The sequence below is a fragment of the Pygocentrus nattereri genome, chromosome 24, assembly GCF_015220715.1.
Source record: "Pygocentrus nattereri isolate fPygNat1 chromosome 24, fPygNat1.pri, whole genome shotgun sequence".
Lineage (NCBI taxonomy): Eukaryota > Metazoa > Chordata > Actinopteri > Characiformes > Serrasalmidae > Pygocentrus > Pygocentrus nattereri.
Window position 1 is genome coordinate 10816742 of NC_051234.1, and position 15929 is coordinate 10832670.

A 15929-nucleotide genomic window follows, 5' to 3' on the forward strand; every position below is an offset into this window, starting at 1 on the left:
CAGTCTGAACAGATCAGCTCCTAAACTGACCCACATGCGCAAAAGTACAGAGCTTCAGGCTGCTTCATCCACAGGTAAACAATCACGACTACGAGCAAAGGCCAGTCACTCCTGGACGATCAGCTTCATCTTCACCAGCATCACAGAAGCCATCATGAAGCTTCACTGACTGACAGCTGGGCTCATCACCCAGAATGTGTTCGAGCTCACCGTAAAAAGGGCACAGTCATGTCTTCGGATTCTATAAACTCTGCTTTCAGACTTTTAACTGTTCTTCCACTCTGCAGCCTCGTTCTCCTACAGCCATGTTCGGCCATCTCTTTAGAAATCTCTTCACATGGAGGGTTTGGATGAGTCTCTTCTAATTTTTTGTACAGAGACATCAGCCCAGATGTTTGAGTCTCAGCAGCAGAAATGATGAATGTTGAGTTGGATTGATGTAAAAGTCGCATGAATTCCGATCTGGCTGTTCAGACTCACATCGTTGCAGATCGGATACATATCGGATTTTAGCGTCTCAAAGCGGAATTTCAGCTAGTTTCCAAATATGGACTGGTGGTAATGAAAGTAAATGGCATGCTTTGAAACTTTAACAGTGTTTACATATTACATCAAACTTTAATATTAAAAATAAATGCATGGATAACTTGATTTCCCATGAGTGTCAGTTTAAACTGATTGTATTTAACCGCTTCAACTCAGAACTCAGTCAGAACCCGCCAGTCAGGCGGCAGCAATGTCCAGTGCATACGGCCTGGGTAACGTGTCGTCACTGGACACAACCAACAACGAGGAGCTGCCCACCGACCCCAGCAACTCCTCTGACGTGCAGGAAGAGAGTGAGTCTCAATTTCAAAATAGACCAGAATGACTGGTAAACAGAAATTATAGAAAGATCTGGACACTTTAGATGCCGTATCTAGAAAACTGTAGTTTGGATTTGTATAACCTGCACATTCCAATGTGGAGATTTTACTAACATTATTTTAAATCCACCTTAACCTCTTCAACTTCTTGAGACCACCGGTGGTTCCAAAATGCACTTCATCATAAATTTCATAAGCTACATTCAAAAGGTGGATCTCATGAGAGGTGTAACTGTCTTCTTTCCAGTCAAAACAAAATATACCCTGGAGAATAAGAGGTTAAATTGCAAATAATTGCTCATTATACTGCTCTTTTTACATATTCTGTATGCTTACTGCAATTTTAGTCATTAGATTAAGAGGAAAACTATCAAGATTGTTACCAGCATAAAGTACAAAATCCAGCGTCTCATGATGTGGTGCGGTTAGTGGGTAACCTGCACATCTATGACAGCACTGGTGACAGGTGAACACATTTTGAGCAACATATGCCGCCATCTAGACATCATCTTTTTCAGAGACATCCCTGCTTATTTCACCATGATGACAGCAACATTCTGCAAGTGTTACAACAGCATGGCTGCATAATCAGAGAGTGGGTGCTAGACTGACCTGCCTGCAGTCTGTACTTATTTTTTTGTATAGGGTGAGGTTCAGTGTCTGAAGCCTCCTCAAAAGTGTGTATAACTAAATATTTATACACAAGCAAGACAAAAACAAAAAAGTTTTAACACGACCAATGTGTAGTTATAATTTCCTTCTCATAACTACAATCAATTCAGGTTTCAAGGATTTTAAATAAAATGCCGCTATATAAAAAGTCACAGCATGTGACAATGGAACTGCAATCTGTGGTGCACACAATGGAGTAAAAATACACTTCTTGAACATTTCATGTTTGTTCGTATTGGAAATGAATATAATTATTTTCATGCAGCTCCTTCATACTTTGTTATAGATATTTTTTCCCCATGCCTTCATACTTGGATGATTTACTCCCAACTCTATGCATTGCAGATTACTGCTCCATTGTTGGATGTTGTTGCCATATGTGAACAAAAAAAAAAAAAACAAAACCTAATTTTCCATTTAATTTTTTTTTTGTATTTGTATTTTAGACCTCTTAAAATAAGTCTTGCAAAAAACATCAATATTGCATATAATGAATTAAAAGTAATATGTGCGGATTACAGATCAGATAAATGTTCAAATTCTATTCTGACAGCACGATAACACTTGTCCAAACTGCAAATGTCTAACAAACTCAGAGAAACAACTACACCTATCTCTTAGAGATTATACCTGTGTGTGACAAACGATCAGGCCGGGGCAGCACCCTCACCCCGCTATTCATCAGATCAGTGCACATTATAAAACCTCCATACAGATCAGGTCACAAGCTCAGGATATCGAAGTAACTCGGATTTCCTGTTTGGTGACTATGTATTTATCTTTTGATGAAACAATGACAAAAAGGGCGGCAGCTCAGCAAGACTAGGCTTTAAACTCCTCCTGAGCACATTTTTCCAAACAGCAAAAGTAGCAAATATTTGAAAACGTGACATGTTAGCATGTTCATTTTAATATATTAATGTGTAAACTTGTTCTATATTAGACTTCAGGACTGATGAGTTTAGTCTAATCCACTCAGCCGGGTTTCTTAGCGGCACAGAAACAGCAAACTAAAAGCTGTGCTTTGTGATGCAACATCATCAAATGTGTTGGGGTCTCCAAAGTGGCATCAGTGGTCCTTTCCTCTCCCCCCACCACTAAACGTTAGCTGACGTAACAACTCCAAGCTTGTTGAGCTGTACAATGACGTTACATTTGAGGCAGTCTGAAAAGATGCAGTGGAGCTAAAGCTGTCAACTTTATTCATTGCTCAACATTACCATGTTTGTGGCATAGCAGGAAAGAAACAAAACTGGAAATGTTACTTCAAATCAACTACATCTCAGAAGTGAGTTAAGGCATTAGCTAAGAGATGGCAGCTTTGATACAATACAATGTACACACACGCACACACCTTTACATTGTGTGTAAATTTCATGAAGAATAGACCTAAAGAAACAGATTGGAGATGGGTTTTCTTCCGACAATATATATTGCTGATGTCAATTTCAAGATGAAAAGACTGACAAATGGTGCAAAATAAAAAAAACAAAACAAAAAAAAAAAAAAAAAAAAATATATATATATATATATATATATATATATATATTTATCCATTTACTTTCCATTAAAAGTTATGACTTTCGTTCTCCTGTAAAGTTACCTCTTTTTTTTTTCCCCACAGCAGCATGCGTGTGTGTGATTTGGTTGAGTTTATTGCTAAAAAAAAAAAGTAGCAAGGGTTTCCTGAAGCTATACTATATACATATTGAATCGTTATGAGCTGGGAGGTTCAACCCCCACTGCACACTCCCGTTATTCTCATTACCTGCAGTGCACATGCAACTTCGTTCACAGGTAGTTCACTGGCTTTTTTCGACGTTAGTACAGGAACCATGGTCTCATCTTCACTGTGGGGTTGACACTCAGCAAGCTGGAAACAAACAAACACAGAAAACCATCAGTCACCAAGCCTCTCGCTCTCACTACTTGGTATCAGCATCCACTCAGAAATGTTCATTAATTATTTTTATACTAATATTCTGCCCTAAAAACACAGATGCGGTGCTATTTTTAAGCTTGTAACATGGAAAGATTGTGTACGCTGATGGGTTTAGTCATTTCACAGGCCAAACATGTCACAGCAAACTGCAATACAATGTTCTGCCTGGATTTTAGAGACTCAGTCAGCTCAGTCAAATATAATCTCTGTGGAAAAAGGAGAACACTAGTGGATTAGCCTATACTGTAACTTCAGAGATAAGCTACACCAAAAGATAATGCCATCATAATCCAATCTTTGCTCATACACAGGATGCTACTGCACCGCACGGCAGGATTTATAGATCAGCACTTTAATGTTTTATGGGGTAGAGATGAGCATCCACTTTGTGACAACAGTGAAACTGAAGCAGGCTTGGTCAGATATGCATATTATTTGGTTATTCAAATAAACCACATGTAATTCCTGTGTTATCCTACAACATTCGTGCCTTTCATTTGTTTCTTTAAAGCCGCTTAAGACATTTATGCTTTTATGTACCAAAAAACAGGCACAAATCATTTTAACATGACCATTTCCAGCTTCTCCATCCCTCAGAATTAAACAGGCTTTTTGTTACTGTGCCTATGCAAATGCAATCTATGCAAATGACCTGAATTCTTACAGGCTGCTTCATTCAAAAAAGGCGGCCCAGACTAAAACACTCCTTATAACTTTAACATGAAGGAGCGGAGCTAAACCTCTGCAACCGTGTAATCAAATGTATGAAAATGCCTTGGTTTTGGTCACATGACAAAAGCATTAAATTCAACATGAGCCATTTGGTGTGTTTGCATATCTACAACACAAAGATTAATAGCTAAAGTAGACTAAAACTGAGCACTTCGTATTACCATAAGCTTAACATGAGCTGCTGCAACAAATAAGTTAGACTTCTTCATAAGAGTATAAATTTAAGCAGCTCATTTACACACTATGGACAAAAATTCAGACGTTTCCTTCTGTCTCATCGACACAGATGTATAAAATCAAGTACAGAGCCATGCAGCCTGCCTTTACACACAGAGGTCCGTGAATTCGAGCGAGGTGCTGTAATAACAAGTCACCATCGCAACAAGTCAGTTTGACATTTAAAAAAGAGCCAACACTTTGCTGATCAATAACTGCAGAGTTCAAACCTCCTCTGGCATCAACATCAGCACAGAAACTACGCCATGAGCTTCATGGCAGGGTTACCATGGCAAAGCAGCTGCACACAAGCCTTACATCACCAAGTACAATGGTGTCAGACAAAGTGTAGTAAAGCGCCATCACTGGACTGTGGAGCAGTGGCTGAAGCTTCTCTATCCGTCAGTCTGATGGACGAGTCTAGGTTTGGCTTGTGCCAAAAGAACATTACCTGCCTGACTGCACTGTGCCAGCTGTAAAGTTTGGTGGAGGAGGGATGATATGGGGTTGTTTTTCAGGGGGGGTTGTTCTGGAACCCTTAGTTCCATCATTGACTGACCTCACAAATGCTGTTCTGGATGAATGGACAAAAATTCCCACAGTTAGTCCAAAATCTTGTAGAAAGCTTCCCAGAAGAGTGGGAGATGTTATAGTAGCTGCAAAGGGGGATCAACTCCATATTAATGCCTATGGATTTATAAAAGATCCTGTAGGTGGGATGTGTAGATGTCATAATACTTTTGCAACAGTGTGTGTGTGTGTGTGTGTGTGTGTGTGTGTGTGTGTGTGTGTGTGTGTGTGTGTTTTTCTTCATGCAACATTTATTTCCGGCCATGCAAGCTGACTGGTTGAGAGGCGCTGTAACTGTGCTGTTATTTCACCATAACGTAACAGTTTTCACAAACACCATCACTCTGCTGGAAAGCAACAACTGACAGCTGCAGGAGATGCTCAAGCCATTTGAATGTTTTTACTTCTTACTTTGCCACAAACAGAAAATGGACACTTAAGACCACATTTGACTGGCAGCCGATTTGGTCAGACTCTGAAGATGAAGCTACACTAAATTCCCAAACTGTCATCACCACTTAGCTGCCGACTGAAAAGCTGCTATGACAGAAGAACAGCTAAACAACCTGGAATCAGCCAAAAATTAACTCAATGCCATTCACCAAACTAAATGGGCTGCAAGATGCTTTACAGACTGGCTGGAACAAAACAACATTAATATTGATCAGGGAAAAATTTACAAAACTGAGCTAAACCTGATATTGTGGCAGTTTATAGCTCTGTCCTATATTTGGTCAGACTCTGAATATCAGACATGTTTGGCAAATGGTGCTGGGTTTATTTCTGGCTGATTCCAGGTTGTTTAGCTGTTCTTCTGTCACAGCTGCCGACTGAAATGCTGCTCACCCGTAATGACTTCTATTAAACGCCGTGTTCACGGCCCAGTTTATTAATTCCTTACTTTATCTATTCAACTGTTGTATATAAGCAATAGAACACTCAAGGTTGTGTGCTATTTCATGGTAACACATTCCCTCTCCAGTTCTATTGCTTAAATACACACACACAATGCCCATCAACATCACACAGACGCCACTAAACTAGGAAGCAGAAATACAGACCACTGCATCAGCCTGAAACTCTACCCTAATCAGCTTAGTCTTACGCTTTCACCACTAAAGAGAAGAGCTCCATTAGAAAAGGCCTGAGCTTAAAGGACAAGTATCTGATGGGAAAGTTCTCCTCCTGCATTTGCAGAACGATGGAGAAGAAACAGCCCAGAACAGTAATGTAATCAAAGCAGCCGCTGGGGCGCTGAGAGCTCCAGTAATGCAGGGATATTTGATGCAGTTTCACTGAACTCTCTCCTCGATGTTATTTAACTGAATATGACAGGCATTTGAATACTGGCACCAGGAGGAGTTAAAAAAAAAAGCACTCGAGTGCTTGTGCACACCAACAGCCCACAAAGTGAAGCTCGGTATAGGGCAATTCCCAAGTAAATGCGCCAAAAAATATTTCTGCACCAATTGAAATTGATCTGGACTGAAACGTCATAACATGCCGTTAAACACATGACGTCTCCACATTAAATCAGCTTTAATGATTTAAAAAGGTCTCTGAACATCCCTCATTGATTGGTGCACGTATTGGAACACCAGAGACTTAAGTGTACTTTATTGCTGATTTACTCAACACTACTACTACTACTACTACTACTACTACAACAAACAACCAAAATCACATAGGAGACACTGAGCATACTTTACTAAGCTTCACAAAGAAGCTAAAGGAGAGAGACAAAGTAAAAGGAGGAAAGAAAGTGGCCATTCAGAGTGAACTGATATGAAATGAGTAACTGTAGATAAGCTAAAAATACATTTTAGGCCAAAATCTTCTCAAAACCATCATAAAACAGTGTCTCAGACATCAGGCAGTGAATTAATAACCATTTCATGTAATAACTCAGAGAGCTTTTAGAGGTGGACGTCCAGTTCCCATCACCACAACATGTGAACAACTTTCTTTAGAACAGAGCAGTTCACACCAAACCACTCTGAACCACTCTGTTTACATCCTAACCATTTAATTATGGAGGAAATTTTGTGAAAATTGGTGGAGTTCCCTTTTAAATCTCCCAACCCTGAATTTGCATTTGAAAAATCAGACACTCAATTCACTTGGAACTTGCATAATTGGCGGATCCTCTAAATAAATGCATAAATTAGTTTAGAATAAATTAAATAAATTAAGCAAACATTCTGAAAATCAGTGCACTCTGGCCAAAAATCGGACAACACGTCTTTAAACACAAACATACTGCTGTTATCGGAACAAAACCTCATCTCCAAATAGTAACTTTACAGGAGAAGGAAAAAACATGCTGTACGGTTAATGTAAGTCAACTGAATTCTCCCCCGCCCCCATGTCATTTTTGGTTGTTTCTATTGGGCCATTCATCATGACACACACACACACACACACACACACACACACACACACACACACACACACACAGAGCAAATTAAGTCAAAAACTTAAAAACATGGAGATAAGGTTTTCTTCCGACAGCAGGGACAGACAGCTTTGTGTTTCCCAAGCCGGTCACTAAGTGGGTTGTACGGACGCGGATTCTAACTCCGGGTCTGACGTCATTTGGTGAAAGAGGAGACAAAAGAAAGGAGAGAACGGGTATAAAGAAAAGATCTACCTGTTTCTCTGCTTTAACCTATTCATCCAGCACGAACACTCCAAACACTCCGGCACACCTGCACACACAGCCTACACACTCACAGAGCTACAAGACTCTTACATAATTGTGTGTGTGTGTCTGGGGGTCTGAGAGGATTCTCCCTAATTAAAGATGGCATGGGCTTAAACCGGGATCAGCCACTCACCAGCTCAGACGCTTTGGCAATTAGTGAATGGGTCTTACACATAGGACTCGACAGATACACCGTTTGGCCTACAGCGCTGGCTGAAATGAAGGTTCTGCAAAGTTATATGCGCTAATAACATCCCTTTAAAAAATTCTGTATCTGTATTTATAAACAAAACACACTGCTCATGCGGCCCATACACACTTAAAGATGGTTCTTCCAGGGTTCTTTAGCAAAGACAATGGTTCCATATAGTACCATTAACACTCAAAATTTCCATTTGCATGCCAAAAGGGTTCTGGAGAATGGTAAATGTGTTGTATATGGCTCTATATACACTTTCTGAAATAAAGGTTCAGTGCAGGTACATTTTTCATTGATCAAGGCACAAACCGTGTAAATGCTCCCTCAAAAAGGTACAACAGTGGTTTTAAGGTCTGATTGTGAACCTTAAATACGTTTTTCCAGGTGAAAAGTTTGTATTTGCTCCTTTTCATAACCGAATGTTGTGAAACAGAAGAGTAAAATAAAACGCCTGGAGACGAGGCGGGGTGTGTGGACTCAGTTTAAATATACAGTGTACAGTTTAAATATAATTTCAGTGGATTATGGCTGTTATGTTCCCTGACATCCCTGTATCATTTTAGGACCTTTTAGTGTAGCACCAAAAATTATTCTTCTATTCTTAGGATTGTGGGTCGACTAATTCCTTAAATTTACAATAAAACGTTACAAGGCACTATAAAGTCCTGCTTTCCCAACAACATTTAAAGAAATGTTTCATTTCTTGCCTCCTGGTTCTCAGTATCTGTGCAGCTTCCATAACAATACAGACCACAGAGTTTGACCTCAACAGGGTGTTCTTTCTGACAGAACTAGGCCACACACACACACACACACACACACACACACACACACACACACACACACTCCGCAGCTCATCCAAGGTCACATTCTCAGAGATACTCCACTCTATAAAACCCTCACTCTCTCCAAGTGATCCTTCTTTAGGAATAAACACTGCAGTGTTACGTCTAATTGAGAGACTGAAAAACTCGTATTAAAATGAAATAAGACCCGATAATCCACACCCAGCCGATATTTCCTTGAAATATGATGCTGTGCTCTCAACATAAAATAGCAAAGAACTGCTTTATATCATGTACAGTACATAATATCATTAAAAGATTCAGAGAATCCAGAGAAATCTCTGTATGTAAGGGACAAGGACAAAAAACAATATTTGCTGGCTGTGACCTTTGGGCCCTGCATTAAAAACAGACATGACTGTTGTGGAAATCACTGCATGGGCTCAGAAACACTTCTGAAAACCACTGTCCGTGAAAACAGGCTGCATCCACAAATGCAAGTTAAAACTCAAATGCGTAGAAGAAACTACATAAACAGGATCTACAAATACTGTCGTCTTCTCTGGGTCCGAGCTCCTTTTAAAATGGACTTGGGGGAAATGGAAAAGTGTCCCCGTGGCCAAAGACCACTCAGCTTTTCATCAATGTACAGTTCAAATGCCAGTATTCATGATGGTACATGGGTGCATTAGTGCACATGGCATGGATGACGTGCCAATCTGTGAAGACATCATTAATGCTGAATGATGTACACGTTTTGGCACCATATGCTGCCATTCAGATGACGTCTTTTTCAGGGAAGGCCTTGATTATTTCAGCAAGACAATGTAAAACCACATTCAGCATGTCGATGTTTATAAGGGTATAAAATCCAAATCATAAGGCAAATTATTCAGTAACTGCATGAAATAAATGCATTTTTTTATTTTTGTTTTGTAAAGGTTCCCATCAACAACATGTGTTTTATGATCACATATTGCTGTATGCTTACAATTTACTGCTGAAAGCTAAAAATCATTAGACACTTATAAAAATAATTTTTACAGAGCAGATCACTGAAGAGACGCCATCTGTTCATAGTTTATAGCTCAGATTTGTGGAAAAATGGTCAACTTTTAGTAGAAAAAAGTGAGTTCAGCTTCTTTTTTAAATAAAGGTTTAAAATGACATCACCCTTCTATCTGACTGGAAAGAAGACAGTTACAACCTCATACGATACCCACCTTTTGAATGCAGCTTATGAAATATAAAAGTTATGAATGACGAAATGCATTTTGGAACCACCAGAGTTTGAGGTTAAAAGCAATTTTTTTTTTGTATGAACTGACTCTGATCAGACTAAACACGTGCACGCAGTTCACCCCTCACCCACTTGCGCTCAATTGCACTGTGATTTGACCGGCTAAAGAAGACAAAGCCTTTAAAAACAGAAAGGTGATCACTTAAGATTTAAGTACACATTTCCATCCAATCCCATTTCTCTGGATGTGATATTTAAACGTTTAAGAACAGAAACCATTATAAAACGCCACCCTAGATCCGGTATCTGGTCCTGTAGCGGCAGTATTATTGTATGTTACTTTCACAGCATGCACGCACGCACAAGATAAACGCAGACTGTGGAAAGTGTCCGGGTGCACCATGGGAAAATTCCTGGACAGAGATAGCAGTATCTGTTCGCTGCCCTGCCCTTCAGCCCATACAGAGAAAAATGGAGTGGAGCTGCGACTGCAAACAAAGCTGGGATTCCAAAGGCAACTGGGATTAAAAAAAAAAAAATTACATGGATTTTAAAGTTAGATTGTAAGAGCTGTTTTCAGAATTTGCAGCCAGGCAACACTGACACTGTAAATATATGAGAAAAAACAACAAAAACAAAAAAGGGCAGAAATGCTCTCATTTTTGCCCCTTTAACAAAAGCACAGCAACGCAATGACCCCCAAATGAAAGAACTAAACATTTCAGCCCCTACATGAGGCGGCAAATCTCTCTGTGCTCCTTTTGCATTTCCAAAATGAGAAAACCATGAATTGCAAAAATACCTTTACTCACTTGATGACATTGTGCTCTTTCGTTTTGTTGAGTTTGTACACAAATATTTAAAATTTTCATGTCATTTATTTGCACCATGCTATAACAATAATAATTATTATGCTGCTTCAATTCTGTACGGTGTCAATGAAATGGTGAATGAAATTGAATCTACACACGGCTTAATCTGAATAACTTTTTACAGATTAAATAGGCCCAAATTTTCTAGCATGCCAAGCTCCACTTAACATGTGTATGGCTTCATGTACTTAAATTAATACATAACCATTTCCAAACCTGACTTTATCCCTTATAAGCAATCAGCCTGTTTTTTTTATCTTTAAGGCCGATATGTAAATGGGCGCCGTCCTGATTGGCTCCGCCTCATTGAAAAAGCAGTTCGGGCTAGAACACTTTGTGTAACTTCACACAAATGTGTGTGAATGAATGATTGTGACATCACAAACACTGAATTCAAAAGCTTAGTTTCCATACATATAGTGTATGTCCTGGAGGGTGAACAGTATGTTTTTTAAATGTTCACATATTGTATAAAGTGCCTTTATTCAGAAAAGTGAGGAAAATTCTATTATATGGGCTTTTTAACTCGCTAGTTAGCACTCTTATTAAGGTCAAATGTTCAGGTGGGGGGGATGATTAACCAAAGTCAGGGTTAGCCAAAGCAAATCTTGACCAAGGAAAATCAGAGAGTTTGGTGCCATGCTGCAATTTGTGCAGCATTAATGCCATTTATACAGGCCAGTTTAATTAATTACTTTTACAATGCTGCCCCCGAGATAAGCCTGAGCACCATTTGGATGTGATACTCCATTACTACTCTCATAAAGGCCTAATTATGCAATACCTAAATCCCCTTTTTACCATCCTTCATCACACTCATGCATTTTCATCCCTCATTGACCCTCTACACCAATCAAATAAATGCCTATTTAGTAAGGATGGTTGATGCCACTATTTCACATAGTACATACACTAATCTATATATAATATCCAGACAGTTCTAATGACCACTTTATTGAAAAGCACTGACCAATTAAACGGGACAGCTGTACATGAGCATATGGCCACCATGCCCAATGCCAAGCTTGAGCTACAATGGTATAAAGCTCCTGGTTTGTGGATCAGTGATACTGATGGAGCTCCATCCAATATCTCTGGGACGAGTTGGAGTGACCCAGAACTGACCATCCAACATCAGTACCTCACTAATGCTCAATCAAATCCTCACAGCAATATTCAACATCTCATGTAAAGGAGTAGAAGCTGTTACTGCAGCACAGACTCACCATTAACGCCTTCATTTCAGAAGAAACTCTGGAGTCTACAGACTTTGACATTTAGTGTGCATCAATGAGATATCTTTACAAAATGTATGAACGTATATTTAAAACTGGATCAGCTCAACAAAAGGTTTAACAATAAAGCAAAGAAATGCAAAATAAATGTAAAATCAAATTAGGTAAAACAAAAGACGGCATGTTATAATTTTCAATAAAAGCTCAATTAAAAGATGCTTTTCAGGCTGAATTTTTTTTTTTTTTTTTAAACAAAATCGCCTGCTAATACTTATATGATGCCGATATCACTGTGCATCCCCATTATTCATTATTTTGCATGAGACTGTGTGAAAATCGACAATGTTACTGCGGTGCAGTTAAAATATACCAAAAACACAAAGGGCACAAATACGCATGAACATCCCATCACAGATATTATACCAACAAACTCCATACGGAAGTTCTTATGTCTTTATAAACTTTTTTTTTTTTTAAACAAACTACTGTATATTGCGCTCACGATACAACGGCATACAATTATTGGATTATTAAATTGTGAAAAGGTAAGATTATCACTGGGTTTTATGCCACAGTATGTAATCAAAACTGTTACCAAAATCAACTTGTTTTCAAAATAACCTGAAGTGCTGCCAAGAACAAATACAGGCATTATATGCCAACAAAAAGACCTTAATCTGTTGAACTTACCATGATTACAGCTTTTGGTGAGACTTCCACTGAGCCTCCAAAACACTAGGAACAACGTGGAAGAGGGGGGGAAAAAAAAAAAAAGAAAAGGAAAAGATGTAGTTCTCCTATGAGAAATTCCCAAGAGGTCGGCTCAGAATGAGGCCATTCACTTTCTGCAGAACATTAACAGCGCCAAACCGCGAATGTGTGCCTAATATGGTCCCTCAGTTTGAGTCTGCCTGGAATTACAGCACTTTCATCTCAGGCTTCGGAATAGTGGCAAACAGCAGAGAATCGCGGGAGGCCTGCACGAGCAGCGAAAGCCGAGAGACCAAACACAATCAAAACAGATCAGTTTCACAAAAGTTTTCCAAAGAAACATCAATCCGGCCCTTTTCCCAAGAACGCTGGGTCATATGATGGCCGTGGAGAGGAAAACAAAAGGAGTATTGTTGCTCAGAGACTCCTGTTTTCTAGGAACAGTTAGAGAGGTAGGAACCTTCCCATCGGTGGGAGAGGCAAATCTCTTTCTTATTTCTCCTGAAACAAAAGCAAACAGAAGTAGCAGTTTAATGGGAGAATGAATGACAGTCTTCAATACCGACACGCCTGTGAGATAAAACTGAACAGGTTCATTTATTTAGGGCTACAGGTTGCTCTCTCTTAAGAAAAGAAAAACCCTAAGAAAAAAAAATTAGTTTCTATTTATAATCTAACTACATTTAGGTTAAACTCCACAGCAGAGGTGTGGTAGTCAGGTGGGGCATGAAGGGATCTAGACCACACCACTTCATAGTCAGGCCTCCCCAATTTCTCCAATGGCAACGAAAAATGACAAAACAAGGAAGTTCCATGCAAAGATGGCGTTTTCTTGCACTCATATGACTCCCGCTGTTCGCCTAATAGACTAATAAAGCTCTCTTTAGATCACTAACATTTCGGTAGGTGCCATCACCATAGTGATGTTTACATAGCTACATGCCACCATTAGTTGGGCAAAAAATGGCAACTTTAAACAGCATTACACAGCTTTCTCCACTCTTTCGCCTAATGGTGAAAACCTAGCCAAGCTAGTAAGAGGAGTCACTTACAGGCACTTAGTCAGACCGTCAGTCAGTCACACAGTCTCAGTCAGTCACTCAGACAGACATTCACTGTCAGGGTCACTCAGACAGTCACTCAGAGTCACAGTCACCCTCACTCACACAGACAGGCGGGCAGAGACATTCACTCAAACAGGCAGTCACCATCACGGTCACTCAGACAATAATGATTGTGGTCACTCAGACAGACAGTCACCATTGCAGTCACTCATTGAGTCAAATAGGCAGTCACTCAAGACAGACTTGGAGTCACTCATTCATACAGTCAGTCAGCCAGCCACAGATTTACAACAGTATAGTTCCATGTATGAAGGCTGCTATCAAACTGCACAATGGCACTAAACTCGGGTCCATGAGGCTCAGCGGACCAACTGATCAACATTCACCAGTTTTAACTCGAGATCAAAGAATCCCTTCACAATTCACAACTTCTACCTGTGACAGAAAACAATCAGACAGCTGACTTTAGTTGACCAACACAGACTGATTAGACTCGATTAGCCCAACACACAGGTGCACAAAAGTCATTAAGCGAGACTGAGCTTGATGACGTTCTCCATCACAATACCGTCTACACAACTCTGACTTTTGAATTTTCCATTCAAACCTAATTTCCCTATTTCTCATGATCCTCCACAGGCTCAGCGTGACTAAACCACCCCGTTTCCTCATAATGACCCCCATTTAGGTTCTGGAAAAAGACATTAGCAGCACAAGGTGAGTTAGAGGAGACTAAGTGGAGCAGGAGCTGCTGGAGGCGAGGTTGAGTTACAATGGCAAACCCAGGCAGCAGGAGTGGGCATGGTTATTCAAATAAAGGGACAGTCCAATCTAATTTCAGCATTTGTTTAATTGATTATTTAAAAAGGCATAAACAGCATTCTAAGTTTTTTTTATTATCTTCTAGGGCTGGGAGATCATTTAATATGATCATATTTTTCAAAAATATCACAGACAGACCATATTTAAGTTCACATCAAAGTTAATGTCCTATATTGCTTACAGAGCTTGGGTGCATTTGCTTAAAATGACAAAGAACATACTGCCATAAACAGACACAATACACATTTCCATGAAGGAAACTTACTATTTATATTCTATATAACTCCAACAATATTTCAAAATTCCTGTATAAATCTGTGTGTCAGATGTAATCAAAGCGGTTTGGTGCGAAATGGTTCAGATGTCCTTACAGTGGTGGTGAGAGGAACCAGGGGTCACCATGACTACAACTCAGATATAGACATTTTACTTACTATCCAGAACCACCAGTGAACCTACACAAGTCTTCTGAGTTTATATGGAATGTTGATGATGGAAAATCTGAAATAATACATTTTCTTTGGGGACTATTTTGCCTCACAGCGCCCCACATGTAATGTAGCCCTCCACCATGAATGGAGTTCAAGGCCAAAATCTTCACAAAAGTGTCTCAGTCACCAGGCAGTGACTTCATAACCATTTCATGTAGGAACACATGTAGTGTGAGGGAGTTTTAGACATGGATGTCTGGTTTCCATCACAACCACTGTGAACAATTCAAACTCGTTAAGTTTCTCTAGAATGGAGCTTCTTAACCATTTAATTAGGCAAAAAAAATTTGGAAAAACATTAGGCGGGAATTCCCCTTTAACAGTCACGTCATGGATACCATGAGTGAAGCACGTAAAATAGAATTAAACTACTCGAATATCCATTGGGATATTCAAATAATATTAAGTGAAACGTGTAGTTTTTCCCCAAACAGCAGCGACGGATTGAGCACTCTTCCCTACAAGGAAGGCCTGCTGGAGCTACAGACAGAGACTGTTAGAATCAGACAGATAGCACAGAGCTGTGAATCCACAAGAGAGGCAAAGCGAGAAAGGAGGGAGGACAAAAAAAAAGGAGAAGTATCGTACACACAGAGGATCAGGAAGCAGGAAGCTGGTGAAGCTTTTTTGTTAAAAAATATTCCCTGAAGTCAGGCATAACACATTTTATGGTCCATTCCCCCCCCAAACATGTCAGCTTAGAAAATAAATAGTAATTGGGCTATTCTCAGTCCAGCTGCAACACTGAGATGTTTAAAAACTCCAGCAGCACTGTTGTCTCTGATCCACTCAGACCAGCGCAACACAC

General features: G+C 39.6%; 1 protein-coding gene across 2 annotated transcripts in view; it reads right to left on the reverse strand.

Annotated features, from left to right (window-relative positions):
- The window catches only part of atp2c1 (ATPase secretory pathway Ca2+ transporting 1), a 64068-nt gene that overhangs the window by 34522 nt on the left and 13617 nt on the right, over positions 1 to 15929 (reverse strand). For both annotated transcript variants that reach the window (XM_017714422.2, XM_017714423.2), the window contains exon 2: positions 3307 to 3411. In XM_017714422.2, coding sequence (XP_017569911.1) covers positions 3307 to 3411 — 105 coding nt within the window. The remainder of the gene's footprint in view (positions 1 to 3306; positions 3412 to 15929) is intronic.